The following is a 15,150-nucleotide window of genomic DNA, read 5'->3' on the forward strand; positions in this document are numbered from 1 at the left end:
TGCGGGGCTGTGACCGTCTTTTTTCTCATTTCCCGGCCTCGTTCCGGGTTTAAAAACTGTACTACGTGCAACCGGGTTATCTCCATCACCGACCCTCATCGTTGGTGTGTGGAGTGCCTGGGTGCAGAGCACAGCGCTGAGTCGTGCCCCCGTTGTGCGACTTTGCAACTGCGGGCTCTTCGTAGGAGGGTGGCCAAGATTCTCCAACTCTTTGGTCCCATGGATCCTGCGGGACAGGCCTCGAGCTCGGCCTCGGCGCCCTCATTGGGCGCTTCGGCTTCGAAGTCGTTGGCCTCGGCCCCTCCTGTTACTCCGGCCTCGGGTAAGTCTCCTCTTTCCTCCTCAGGTGTGCCGGCAAAGAAGCCTACCTCAAGCCAGTCTCATGTCAGTGCCGCCTCGTCGTCATCTAAGCGTGCCTCCTCACGTAGGGAATATTCTTCCTCGAAGTCGCCCCCGAAGGATCGCACTGCTGCACCTAAGACCCAACCATCCTTAGTCTCGGTGCCTATGTTTGAGGACGTGCTTAAGGCTTTTCTTACCACGCAGCTTTCCTTGGTGGTGAGCCAACTGGTCCCGACTTCACCTCTGACCTTAGTCTCGACCCAGTCTTGGTCTGACCAGCCTGAGAGTCCTCTCGTTTCTCAAGGCTCTGTCCGCAAGACTCGCCAGGTTCCCTCGAGTGATTCTTCATCCCCCGAGTCACCTGTAACTTTTTGGGGATCCAGGCCAGGGGGACGTTTTTCCCCCGCTACTTTGTCGAGGTTTGCCCCTCCTAAAAAGCCCCGATCTTCTCTGCCCCCTTCGGGGCAGGTCTCCGACTGCGAAACTTTCTAGACACACGCTTGTCCTCGAGTTGGACTCTGGGTTGTGTTCCCATCGAGGCAGCTACCAGCCTCTAACGGGTCTTCTTCGAATCCAGTGGAGGAATTTTCCTTTACCCAGTCTTCCCCGAGGCGTTGCCAACTAATTCCTCGGACCCCGGGGTCTTCCCCGGTCCACCTAGCACGGGGTCGTTCCTCAACGCCCCCCAGACACTTTAGTAGAGCTTCTTCAGTCTCCCATTCGCGGGACTCCGAGGCCCTGGTTTACTACTCGAGGGAAATTTCTCGGCTACCCCCATATCTCGCTCGGGGTCTCCTCTGGAGGATGAGTCTTCTTCTTGAAACTCCTCCTTTACTCGTTTCATCTCTGACATGGGTAGGGCGTTAAAACTGGCCCTCCAGTCTGAGTCCCGTTATACCTGGGAATATCTGGAGGAGATGGATGTTGATCGTCCACCTCGCGAGGCGTTGCGCTTGCCATTGCACCAGGTTCTCTGGCAAACCTTTCTCCGGAACCTGGAGACCCCCTATGCGGTCACGGCCATTCCCTCCAAGTTGGAGTCCCGTTAACGGACAATTCTGGTTAAGAGGTTTGAAAGTTCTCATCTTTCTCATCAGTCCTTGGTGGTTGAGTCTTCCTTGAAGAAGTCCAACCCCTCTAAGGTTTACGCTGCCATTCCTCCAGGCCGGGAGGGCCGTACGATGGACAAGTTTGGTCGCCGTCTTTACCAGAACTCAATGATGGCGAATCATATCCTTAACTATAACTTTATCTTCACGTCCTACTTCCGGTTCTGTGTGGACGCTCTCCACTCGTTCCGGGAGGATGTACCGGATTCTCGGCGTCAGGAGTTTCGTCTCCTCGAGGAGACCCTCTCCCAGCTCCACCTCTATATGTTTCGAGTTGTCCTCGAGGGTCACGGCCTTTGCGGTTGCCATGCGTCGCCTCTCTTGGCTCTGCATTGTGGATATGGATCCGAATCTACAGTATCGTCTTGCCAATCTCCCATGTGTGGGTCATGAGCTCTTCGATGATTCCATCGAAGTGGCCACCAAGCACCTATTGAACCATGAATGGTCCTTCGCCTCTCTGGTGAAACTTAAACCGAAAGCCCTTCCGGCTCGGCAATACAAAATTCCTCTCCTAAGGTACCCGCAGAAATCAATGCCTGCCTTCTCTCAGCCTCCTTTGAAACGGCTGCAGCCGCAGCAGCAGCAGCAACGTCAAACTAAGACCCAGGCGCCGGCTCTGGCGAAACCTGGGCCGTCCTTTTGACAATTCTGGTCCGAAACTTCATGCTCCCTTCCTCCTGGAGCCTTCCCCATCGGGGGTCGTCTCCACCATTTCTATGCCCAGTGGGAAAGTCTTACCACCGACATTTGGGTGCTTTCTATCATCTGGGACGGGTACTCCCTTCACTTCAGTTACGTACCCCCGGACCTACCTCCAAGAGAGTTTCTTTCTGCTCGGTCTCAGCTGCCTCTCCTTTTGCAGGAAGCTCAGGCCCTTCTTCGTCTTCGGGCGGTCAAGGAGGTTCCCCCGGACCAGTGGAACACCGGATTTTATTCCCGGTACTTTCTGGTACCCAAGAAGATGGGGGATCTCCATGCTCTGAACTAGTTTCTGGTCAAGGAACGGTTCCGAATGCTCACTCTTCCTACTTTGTACCCCCTCTTGGACGAGGGGGACTGGCTGTGCTCTCTGGACCTCAAGGAGGCGTATACGCACATTCCGATACACCCGGCCTCTCCCCGGTATCTGAGATTCTGGGTGGGGGATCTCTATCTCCAGTATCGTGTTCGTCCCTTCTGCCTGGCAGCCTCTCCGAGGGTCTTCACGAAATGTCTAGTTGGGGTGGCTGTGGCCCTGCGTCTCCGCGGGCCTGCAGGTGTTTCCCTATCTTGACGACTGGTTGATCAAAGCGTCCTCTCGCCACGAAGTTTTGCGAGCGACGAATCAAACCATCTCGCTCCTTCAGAGCCTCGGCTTCAAAGTGAACTTCCCCAAGTCTCAGCTCTGTCCGTCCCAGTCTCAGGAATTTATCTGAGCGGTCCTGGACATGGCTCGTCTCCGCTCCTTTCTGCCTCGGCCTCGATGGGAGGCCCTTGTTCGATTATGCCGGAGGGTGACCCATCTGCCCTCGGCCCCAGCTCGGCTGATGATGGTCCTCCTCGGTCATATGGCCTCCAAGGTTCACGTGACTCAATGGACTCTGGCATCCCAATAGAACCAGGATCAGGACCCTGTCTCTCGACTCATTGTCGTGACTCCTTTGTTGAGGCTGTCTCTCCATTGGTGGATGCTCTCTTCCAATCTTTCCAGAGGTTTTCTGTTTCATGCTCCTCCTCCGCAAAAGGTCCTCACGACGGACTCATTGACCTACGCTTGGGGGGGCTCATCTGGATGGTCCTCGCACTCAGGGTCTTTGGTCCAGTACCTACTGCCTTTGTCACATCAATCTGCTGGAGCTTTGAGCGATCTTCCTCGCCCTAAAAGCCTTTTGGCACCTGCTTCGCGACCGTGTGGTGCTAGTCCGCACGGACAACCAGGTCTCCAAGTATTATATCAACAAACAATTACTGTGCCAGGAGGCAATGCGGCTCTGGGATTGGGCCATCCGCCACAACATATTCCTTCAAGCAGTCTACATTCAGGGCCAGCACAATTGTCTGGCGAACAGGTTGAGTCGTCTTCTGCAGCCTCACGAGTGGTCCATCCATTCCTTGACTCTGCGTCAAGTATTTGCTTGCTGGGGGACTCCGGACGTTGACCTGTTCGCATCCCCCCACAATCACAAGTTGCCCCGCTTCTGCTCAAGGGTTTACACCCTGCTCAGACTCGAGGCGGATGCTTTTCTGCTGGATTGGACGAACCTGTTTCTGTATGCGTTCCCACCATTCCCTCTGATTCGGAAGACTCTCGTCAGGCTCAAGTCCACACGTGCCACCATGATTCTGATAGCTCCTCGGTGGCCCCGACAGCCGTGGTTCTTCCTTCTGTTGCAACTCAGTTCCAGGGAGCCTCTTCTTCTGTCTGTTTTTCCTTCTCTGCTTACGCAGAGTCGAGGTTCTCTTCTTCATCCCAACCTTCAGTCTCTGCACTTAACGGCTTAGTTTCTCAAGACTTAATGCCCTCGTTCCAGTTCTCTCAGCCTGTGCTGGACGTCCTGGAGGCATCTCGGAAGGAGTCCACTCACCAATGTTACCATCAGAAGTGGACCCGTGTTTCTTCCTGGTGTGCTACTCAACAGTGGGAGCCACTGTCAGCCTCCTTATCTGCTGTCCTGGATTATCTTTACACTTGTCTGGCGCTGGACTCAAGTCCTCTTCGGTTCGAGTCCACCTTAGTGCGATTGCTGCTTTTCATCAGCCGATTGACGGGAAGCCTATCTCTGTTCATCCTGTGGTTTCCCGATTCATGAAAGGCCTTTTCCACGTTCATCCGCCCCTTAAACCTGCTCCAGTGGTTTGGGATCTTAACGTGGTCCTTACTCGCTTGATGAAACCCCATTCGAGCCGCTAGCATGGGCTCAGTTGAAGTTTCTTACTTGGAAGGTTGTGTTTCTTATTGCTCTCACTTCTGCCCGTCGGGTCAGTGAGCTTCAAGCCTTGGTTGCGGTCCCATCTTCCATCATAATAAAGTGATTCTCCGTACCCATCCTAAGTTTTTGCCTAAGGTTGTTTCTGAGTTTCACATCAACCAATTCATTGTTCTTCCTGTGTTTTTTTTCTGAAGCCCCATTCTCACCCTGGAGAAGTGGCTCTGCATTCTCTTGATTATAAGCATGCGCTGGCCTTCTACTTGAAGCGCACCGCTCCGCATCGTTCTGCTCCCCAGCTCTTTCTCTCTTTCAACCCTAATCATTTGGGTCGCTCTGTTTCTAAGCGGACCATTTCTAACTGGTTGACCGCTTGTATCTCCTTTTGTTACGCTCAGGCTGGTCTCTCCCTGCCGGGTCGAGTCACAGGCCTCAAGGTCAGAGCGATGGCGGCGTCGGTTGCTTTCCTCCGCTCGACTCCACTTGAGGAAATCTGTAAGGCTGTCACTTGGTCCTCGGTTCATACATTTACCTCGCACTACTGTCTGGATACTTTCTCCAGGCATGATGGCCATTTTGGCCAATCTGTTTTGCAAAATCTGTTCTCTTAAATTGCCAACTCTCCCTCCATCCCATTCTGGTTAGCTTTGAGGTCTCCCACATGTAGAGAATATGCTGCCTGCTTGTCCTGGGATAAAGTACAGTTACTTACCGTAACAGATGTTATTCCAGGACAAGCAGGCAGGTATTCTCACTAGTGGGTGACGTGATCCAACGGAGCCCCGATGCGGACGCCTCACAAGCAGTCTTGTTTGAAGAAACTCGAAGTTTTGAGTCGCCCGCACCGCGCATGCGCGAGTGCCTTCCCGCCCAGCGTAGGGCGCATCTCCTCAGTTCTTACTTTTCCGCGGAGCTGAGAAGTCCTTCTTCGACTCTCTGCGTGAAGTTAGTTCACTTGCGCCTTCTTAAAGTCCACAGTTTTGGGTTCTTTTGCTCAGAATCATCGCTTTTTGTCGTGCTTTCTTGTTTAAAAAAAAAAAAAATTTTCTTCCATCTGTTCGACCGGGCAGGCCACGTGGCCACAGCCCCGTGGCTTCGATCTTGCGGCGGAGCTTTTTCGGCCTATGTCCTGGCCTATTACCGGTTTTAAAAAGTGTGCCAAATGCCAGCGCGCGATTTCGCTAACGGACCCTCATCGACGCTGTCTTCGGTGTCTAGGACCACAACACCTTCCGAAATCGTGCCGGCCTTGCTCCACACTTACAGCAGGCAGATATTCTCACAACCCACCCACCTCCCTGTGGTTGGCTTCTTTGCTAGCTATCTGAACTGAGGACACGCTGAGGAGACGCATGCCCTAGACCGGGCATGAGGGGCTCGCGCATATGCGCGGGCCAATCGCAAGCTTGAAGGTCTTCAAGCAAGTCTCCTTGCGAAAACGTCCGCTAGGGGGCTCCGTCGGTGACGTCACCCACATGTAGAGAATATCTGCCTACTGTCCCTGGATAACACCTGTTACGGTAAGTAACTGTGCTGTATTCACCATGCCAATATGCCACTCTAGGCATCTCTGATCTCACTGAATCACATGGAAGATGTTTCATGCCTTCAGCTTGAGGTCTCCCTGCTAGATAGGGTGTTGGTGAGTTTAGATTGTGCTGGACAGAGCCATCTCTTTTCACGTCATCATCAGTAAATATGTCTCTGGTCACTGTACCCTGATTGAGATCCACACAGTCAGGCTGGCAGTATGATTTAGTATCTGTGTGCCCTTCCCCTCTGCCAGCTAGTTCAGTAGACCTTTACTGGTTCAACTGAAGTACTAAACGTTTTAAAAACCTCCAATCAGTAAGACTTGAGAATACTAGTTGGCTTTCATGCAATAGGCTTAGCAATTCTCAGGTTGGTGGTATTGCAGAATCATGTAACAGCCATTACAGCAGACTATTGTAGGCTTGTGAACACTACAGAGGATTCTTGCTGCTGAGTTTTGGTTTTAGCCAAACTCTGTACAATCTAGAATTTGGCAGTTCTGGACTTCCATATTGTGTGGTAGTAGTCAGAATTTTGCTTGTGCTGTTTTGTGCCTCTCATAACTGCCATTAATAAAATGATGCTGTTTTCTTTCTGAAGTGTGCAGTGCATTGAGCTAGTCTGTCTTCTGTGATTTTCTAATTCTACTCTTTTTAGCCCTCTAGGAATTCGAAACGAAGCCGGCCTTTTTGTGAGGAGGAAGAAAGGCAGTTAAACACAAGGTCACCCAAAAGAAATCAGAAGGTCACAATGATCCCTCAGGTACACGTGAAGGCCTGGAGATCTCAGTAACTAGAAAAGGAAATGCTTATCCTCCAACCTTGACCATACCACTTTTAATTCTGCTCATTCAGATGCTTAAAATGTGGTATCGTTAGGCACTGGACTCCAGTAGAAAAAAAAGCCCATCTCTATGAAGTTACCCAAAGCTCGCAGAGCCCTTGAAAAAGGTTTAGTACTTATGTTCCGAGGGATCCATTCCAGCTGCAGCACTATGTAAGTAGTGCTATAGCTGTATTTTGCTGTCCATGATCAGGTTTGATCTTTGGCACTTATAGACTCTGCCATTGTGATACCAAGCTGTTAAGATAATATATGTGAATCTTTGGCTCATGTACTCGGTGGCCATTACTACCTGCAATCAAGTTAATGACTGAAGACCCACCGAAACAGGCACCCATCAGGATGGGAGCCTCACATGGTTATGGAAGAGAACCCCATCCACTATTCCTCCACACCTTTTATTTTATTCTTATCAGTGCCTTATCTTTTTAATAAAATATAGTTTAAAAAAACCTTCCCTTCTGGATTTGTCATGCTCTTAGAAACATGATAGGACAAGAATTTTACAATGAAACAAGCCCAATGGAGGAGTATATAGAAACATGATGGCAGATAAAGGTCAAATAGCCCACCCAGTCTGCCCATCCACAACATCCACTATCTCCTTCTCTGCTTAAGAAATCCCAAGTGCCTGTCCCATGCTTTCTTGAATTCAGATACAGTCTTTGTCTCCACCACCTCTACTGGGAGACTATTCCACGCATCTACCACCCTTTCTGTAAAAACGTATTTCCTTAGATTACTCCTGAGCCTATCGCCTCTTAACTTCATTCCATGCCCTCTCACTCTGGAGTTCCCTTTCAAATGAAGGAGACTGGTTTCATGCGTTTTTATGCCACGTAGAAATCTCTCAAGAACAAAAAATCCAAAATTTCAAAAAATGTCATTCACCAGCAGTAGGTTACCACAATAAGCACTCTGCTTTTTGAAGCTGTTTGAATCCCTGAAGATACCAATTGAAAGTTGGGGAAATGAGTGCTTGTTGGAGCTTGGTTAGCTCTGTCCTGGAGCCCTTGCATTTTCTACATGAGGCTGTGGATTACTGCTGTTGAAAAAAAAAGTGCACTGAAAACCGGCAGCTGCCTCTTGACTGAGTTCTCTGGCGCCAGAGCTAAGTAGTTTTTGCTTTTGCTTCTGCTTTTTTCATAAGAACATAAGCAATGCCTCCACTGGGTCAGACCTGAGGTCCTTCGTGCCCAGCAGTCTGCTTAAGCAGCGGCCCAACAGGTCCAGGACCTGTGCAGTAATCCTCTATCTATACCCCTCTATCCCCTTTTCCAGCAGGAAATTGTCCAATCCTTTCTTGAACCCCAGTACCGTACTCTGCCCTATTACGCCCTCTGGAAGCGCATTCCAGGTGTCCACCACACGTTGGGTAAAGAAGAACTTCCTAGCATTCGTTTTGAAAATGTCCCCTTGTAACTTTTCTGAATTCCCTCTTGTTCTTTTATTATTCGAAAGTTTGAAAAATCTGTCCCTCTCTACTCTCTCTATGCCCTTCATGATCTTATAAGTCTCTATCATATCCCCTCTAAGTCTCCTCTTCTCCAGGGAAAAGAGTCCCAGTTTCTCCAATCTCTCAGCGTATGAAAGGCTTTCCAAATCTTTTATCAGACGTGTTGCTCTCCTCTGAACCCTCTTGAGTAACGCCATAGCCTTCTTAAGGTACGGCGACCAATATTGGACGCAGTACTCCAGATGCAGACGCACCATCGCCCGATACAACGGCAGGATAACTTCTTTCATTCTGGTAGTAATACCCTTCTTGATTATACCTAGCATTCTATTCGCAGCATGTTACACTTTAAAACTTTGTAGCTTGAAAACTTTTGTAAAACTATTTATAAAAATGATAAAAACGTTTAAAACAATAGTAAAAAGTATTATCGCGTTTTGAAAATTTTTTTTGATTACTATGCATTGTTTTGCCAGCTGAAAATCATCAAAGATTGCTGCATGATACTTGGTTTTGAGGCTTTTTCTCCACCTGTTTTATATCTTAATGTTATATCTTATTGTGGTAACCCACCGCTGGTGAGTGACATTTTTTGAAATTTTGGATTTAAATATCTCTATCATATCTCCCCTCTCTCCTCCAAAATAAACATATTGAGATCTTTAAGTCCCCCTATGCTTTATGTTGAAAACCATGCACCACTTTAGTGGCCTTCCTCTGGATTGACTCCATCCGGTACACTATACACGGCACAATTTTCAAATATTTAACTGACCTGGCAATCTAATTTAACAAAGAGAGGTTACTATATGAACATGGAACGTTTGGGAACTTTATGCCATTTGTATTCAATTTACTTGTTAAGTCTCTTAATTTTGTACTCTAATATAGCACATGGAATATTGAACATAAAATAGTTATTCTTTGTGTAGCTTGCATTTTTTTGTCGATAGCTCCAGAGAAAAAGTTATACTTAGCCACATAATCTGTTTCTCTGTGCAGAAATTAACTGTATTTTTGGACAGTAAACTGAATGCATGTGACCAGAATGTGTTCATACAGTGAATTTAGTGGCCATCTTGTTGGTGATGAAGAGCTTGAGTTCACTGTTTTCTCCACTCTTAATTCCTCTGCTACTGTATTGGGGTATTTATTTTTGAAGTGTGCTCTAAGCAGGAGGAACAGTAGGGTTAAGAGCCAAGATAGTATTTTCTGATTTTTGACACTGGAATCTTGTCAGGTACTTATGATCTGGATTGGCCACTGCTAGAAACAAGGTGCTGGGATTGATGGACCTTCGGGTCTCAGTGTGGCAATGCTTACATTGTTATACTTGTAAAATATCTTTTATGAGTTGATTTTCAAGCGATTTCTTGGGTAAAACTGTCCTCAAATATCACTACACAACATGACCTGCAAAATTGTTAGAATTCTGTGTCAATTCTCAAATAATAGATTTTCTTTTTCTTTTTTTTTTAAGTTAATGGTCTTTTATTGGAACAAAGACTAGCATTCATAACTTGGAATGGACAAATTTTATCTGAACAGCCATGTTTAATCTTTGTGCTGAAGTCCTATAGGCTACTCTGCCGCCTCCTAGTCATGGTATACAAGATTTAAAAATATGAGAGTCCAAAAATGCTCCCTTGGTGAATGTTTCTCAAAACTGAACAGTAACAGCTTGACAGCTGTTTCACTATACAGTGGTACCTTGGTTTACGAGTATAATCCGTTCCAGGATCATGCTCATAATCCAAAATGCTCGTTTTGCAAAGCAAAGTTCCCCATAGGCTTTAATGCAAACTCAGAAGATTCGTTCCAGAACCGAAGTTTGTAATGGTGGCCCAGGGGTGAGTACCTGCCTGTTGGTGCTTCACAGCGATTCGAAAGTGGTGCCTTCCTTGCCTCGGGGTCCCCATGCGGCTGCCCTCCTGCTTCGGCGATGCCTCTGCCGTCTGTCAGCGCTCTCCCGGCTCCCATCTAAACCAGCCGCCATCCTGAATGAGCATGCGTGACTTCACCTCTCCTAACTCAGACGCTGCTCTGACAACACGCTCACCAGGTACAAGCACGCAGGACGTCCTGCGTGCTTGTACGTGGTGAGTGTGTTGTCGGGCAGCGTCTGACTTAGGAAAGGAAAGAAGTGAAGTCGTGCATGCTCATTCAGAATGGCGGCCGGTTTAGATGGGAGCCGGGAGAGCGCTGATGGATGGCAGAGGCATCGCCGAAGCAGGAGGGCAGCTGCATGGGGACCCCAAGGCAAGGAAGAGGCACCACTTTCGAATCGCTGTGCAGCACCCGCAGGCAGGTACTCACCCCTGGGCCACCATTGCTGAGTGCTCGTTTATCGGGGCAGTGCTCGGTTTACGAGACAAAAGTTTGCTGAGTGTTTTGCTCGTCTTGAAAAACACTCGCAAACCGGTGCACTCATAAACCAAGGTACCACTGTATAGTGCAATGCAGACAATCTAATCTAATCTTCATTTTATATACTGAATATACTCCCTAAGGAGCTCGACTTGGTTTACAGTTCATTAAAAAATGAAACATAACAAGTAAAAACTGTGGGATAAAAACAGAAATTTGTTAGATTAGTTGGATGGAAAAAGTTAGAAAAAAGTATGTTGAATTACTTAAAATTACTATACGACAGCTAGAATCAAACTAACTATTGTGAAAACAACCAGGTTTTTAAACTTTTTCGAAACTGAAATAATTGATCTACCAGTCTTAGAGAATGTAATGTAATGTAATGTAATTTATTTCTTATATACCGCTACATCCGTTAGGTTCTAAGCGGTTTGTAGAAAATATACATTAAGATTATAAATGAGAAGTAAGAAGGTACTTAAAAAATTCCCTTACTGTCCCAAAGGCTCACAATCTAACTAAAGTACCTGGAAATTAATAAAGAAGAGAAAATAAAGGTGGTTGAAAAAAGAAAAATTCTATGTGAAATTATAGGATGGAAATTAAACTGACAGTGAAGAACTGTATGAAAAATACATATGGAATGCAGTTAGAGAGGGTAGGTTACAATCTATTTATGGTATTTGTTTAATTGGAAGGTGTTAAGGTGGGTAATTTGGGGGAAGGTTATCTGAAGGTAGGTGAATCTTCTGGAGGTAAAAGAGGAGGGGTTAAGATATTTGGATGAATTTTTTGAAAAGCAGGGTTTTGATTTCTTTTCTGAATGTTTTGAAGTTGTCTGATATTGTCATAAGATTGGAGATGGAATGGTTGATTTTTGCTGCTTGTGTTGCCAGAAGGTTGTCAAACATTTTCTTGCGTTGTGTGCCTTTGAGTGGGGGGAAGGCGAAAGGGTTTGAGGTTCTTCTGTGTCTTGAGGTGGAGATTTGGTTTAAGCGGTTGTTTAGATAGGAGGGGGAAGAGCCGTGTAATGCTTTGAATATCAGGCAGTGGAATTGGAATTGGATTCGTGCTTGTATGGGTAGCCAGTGAGAATCTAAGAAGGCAGTTGTTATGTGATCATATTTTTTGAGTGAGTAGATCAATCTGAGGGCAGTGTTTTGTATGGTCTGGAGTTGTTTTATCATAGTGGCTGGACAAGGAAGATATAGGGAGTTGCAATAATCCAGCAGACCTAAGACTAGGGATTGGACGATTAGTCTAAATTGTGCTTGGTCAAAGAATTTTCTGATTTTACGGAGATTTCTCATGGTTAGAAAAGCTTTCTGGGTTGTTTTGTTGATCTGGGGCTGCATTGTGCAACATCTGTCTATCGTAACTCCTAGGAGTTTTAGTTCGGGTTGTATTGGGTATTTGGTATTTTTGATTTTCAGTTCAGTGATGGTAGGAGTTTGGGCTTTTTCGAGCAAAAGGAATTTTGTTTTTTTCAGAATTTAGTTTTAGTTTGTGATCCATCATCCATTTTTCTACTGTGTCTAAGGTTGTTTCTAGCTTTGTTGTGGTGGTGGTCTCTGATGGGTCGAAGGGGAGGATTATGGTGATGTCATCAGCATAGCTGAAAGATGTGACATCTAGGGTATCTAAAGTGGCTCCTAGGGAGGAGATAAAGAGGTTGAAGAGCGTAGGTGAGAGAGGTGATCCTTGTGGAACTCCGCAGGGATTTGTCCATGGTTCTGATTTGATATCATTGTATTTTACCCTGTAGGTTCTAGATTTGAGGAACCCCTGAAACCATTTGTAGACCTTGCCTGAGATTCCTATGGCGTCGAGAATTTGTAGTAATAAGGTGTGGTCAACTAGGTCAAATGCTGCGGAGAGGTCTAATTGTATTAATATCATTTTTTTTTCCTTTACTGATGTGTTGTCGGGCTGTATCTAGTAATGTGACAAGTAGTGTTTCTGTACTATGGTTAGTTCGGAATCCTGATTGTGAGGGGTGGAGTAGGTTATGTTTTTCCAGATATTCGGTGAGGTATTGTGCCACTAGGCCTTCTATATTTTAACGTACAATGGTATTGAAGCGATAGGTCTGTAGTTGGAGGGGCTATCTATTGGGCCTTTGTGATCCTTTATGATTGGAGTGATTAAGATCTCTCCTAGGTCCTGTGGGAATTGGCCTTCTGTCAATGTGGTTTGAATCCATAGCATGAAGTTGGTTTTGAATGTGGTGGAGGCGTTTGATAATATGTAGGTGGGGCAATTATTTAGGTCACTGGAAGCATGGCTGTATTTATTGTAGAGTCGGTTCATATCCGACCAGACTAGAATTGGGAAATCGGACCAGCTTCTGTCTGCTACGATGGCTTCGCTAGTTGATGGGTTTGTTGTTATCTTTTCTAGATGGGTGTGTGTGTTGATGAATGTAGATCTGATATTGGTGATCTTGTTTTTGAAATGGTCTGCTAGGTGGATGGCTGTTGGTGGGTGGATACCTTGGGTGGAGAGGTAAGGTTTGGTATCTGTGAGGTTCTTTACTAGATTAAATAGCTTTTTTGTGCCTGGGGTTTTTTTGCCTATCATTTTGGAGTAGTAGGCTTTTCGTTTTTCCTTGAGTTTGGTTTTGTATTGATTAATTTGGTATCTCCATGCAGTTTTAGTGTGTTCTAAACTCTTGTTTTTTTTCCAGACTCTTTCTAGTTGTCTGCAGAGCTTTTTAGATTGGAGAAGTTCGGCGTCGAACCATTTATCAGAAGGTCTGCATATTTTGAATTTTAGTTTTTCTGGGGCTAGCTCATTTAGAATGGTTTCGCTTATGGATCTCCATTGGGATATAAATTCGTTGGGAGCTATGTTGGTGGTGGCGTGGTCTGCTTTATCCCAGAATATGGAGGGTTCGATTTTTTGGCGTGTTTTGAAGGAGGTTTTTATTGGAGGTTGTTTGTTAATGCTTTGAGGCCAGTTGATGTCAAAGGTGTATTTATAGTGATCTGACCAAAGGGAGGGGTGCCATGCCCCATTAGAGATATTGATTTTGGGTTTGTGAGGATGTTAGGTCATATAAGCAGCAAGATCTAATTGGTGTCCTTTTTCGTGTGTGGATTGGGGATTGAGGATCTGGTAGTTTAGTGCATTGAGGTATGAGAGTAAATTTATTACTTGTTTTGAGGTGTGATCTTCTAGATGGAGGTTTATGTCTCCTAGGAGAAGGTTATGAGGTGATGTTAGGGAGTTCTGGTAAATAAATTCTTCAAGCGCTTGTTTGTTGTCATTCCATTTTCTTGGTGTTGAGTAACAGAGGATGCATGTTAGAGTTTCTATGAGAGAATCATCGGATAGTTGACAGGCTAGGAGATCTAGGTGGGGAGTGGAGTGTTTGTCTAGGGTCTTTATATTGATGTTGTTTTTGAGTATGATGGCTAGGCCTCCACCACGTTTTTTTTTTCTGCAGATTAATTCAATTTTATAACCCATTGGGCAGAGTTCTGTGATGGAGGGATCGGATTCTGAGGTTAACCAGGTTTCGGATAGGAATAAGCAGCTTAGTTGTTTTTTAATTATCCAGTCCTTAATAAGGTCTGCTTTTGTGCTTATTGATCTGATGTTCATATATGCACAGGATAATGTAGTGTTAAGTGTTTGGGGAGTGGGTGAGTAGTTTGGGTGGAGGAGATTTTCTTTGGTTAGTGGGTGATAGTTGTGGTTTACCGATTTTGGTTTTAGGGTTGGTCTATTTCTCCAGTTGGTTGGTATGCTGATATGGTTGAGTGAGGAGCAGTCTATCAAGTTTCTGGGCGAGTATAGTTTTCTGGTAGGTGGAGGGAATCTATGGGATTTTGTTAAGGTTGGGATAGAGGATGTATGATATCCTTCTGCTTTTCTGTTGGTTAGGAGTAGGAAGAATATTAAATGTAGGAGTGTGATTGTAGATAAATTGGGAGGCATAGTGATTTTTGTTTAGGAAGTCAGAGAGTCTGGAGTTAGGTACTTGGTGTGCGGCTATCAATATTATATAGGGTACTGCTGGTTCATGGGGAGCTAACAGTGTTAAGTAGGATTAAAGAGATCTATCAGTGGGATATAAGAGTATCAGCAGTAGCAATTTGTCTATGCTTGTCAGGTAGTTTTGGAGATAAACAGTACTATCAATTTAACAGGATCTATGAGGTTATGCAGAAATACAGTACTATCAGCTTGACAGGCTATACTGTATAAAGATATATGGTTATTTAGAGGATATCTAGTATTAATAGCTATCAGGCTTTAAGAGTGTATGTAGGTTCTTTTGGAGATAAATAGTATTATCATTTATCAATCTATATGTAGAATTATAGGTTATTAAACAGTATTATCACTTATCAATCTATATGTAGAAATACAAGTTAGTTAAGTAATACTATCACTTATCTAGCTATATGAAGAAATACATCTAGTAATTGTATGTCTCTAATGGAAATATATGCTTAACAGTTATTTATGCAGGTAGGCAGTTTTATTTTCAAGTCTATGGGCTCCTGGTAGTAGCGGCTGGACCCGCTGCTGCTTAGGTGTATAAGCAATTGATTTCCCACTGCTGCTGATGTTTAAAGGC

General features: G+C 45.6%; 1 protein-coding gene across 6 annotated transcripts in view; it reads left to right on the forward strand.

Annotated features, from left to right (window-relative positions):
- Nucleotides 1–15,150, forward strand: part of LIN9 (lin-9 DREAM MuvB core complex component) — a 234,035-nt gene that overhangs the window by 54,247 nt on the left and 164,638 nt on the right. For 3 of the 6 annotated variants that reach the window (XM_033939856.1, XM_033939857.1, XM_033939858.1), the window contains one exon: nt 6,551–6,655. In XM_033939856.1, coding sequence (XP_033795747.1) covers nt 6,551–6,655 — 105 coding nt within the window. The remainder of the gene's footprint in view (nt 1–6,550; nt 6,656–15,150) is intronic. The other 3 variants (XM_033939861.1, XM_033939859.1, XM_033939860.1) reach the window with 1 other exon arrangement.

This window comes from Geotrypetes seraphini, chromosome 3 (genome assembly GCF_902459505.1).
Source record: "Geotrypetes seraphini chromosome 3, aGeoSer1.1, whole genome shotgun sequence".
NCBI classification, from domain to species: Eukaryota; Metazoa; Chordata; class Amphibia; order Gymnophiona; family Dermophiidae; genus Geotrypetes; species Geotrypetes seraphini.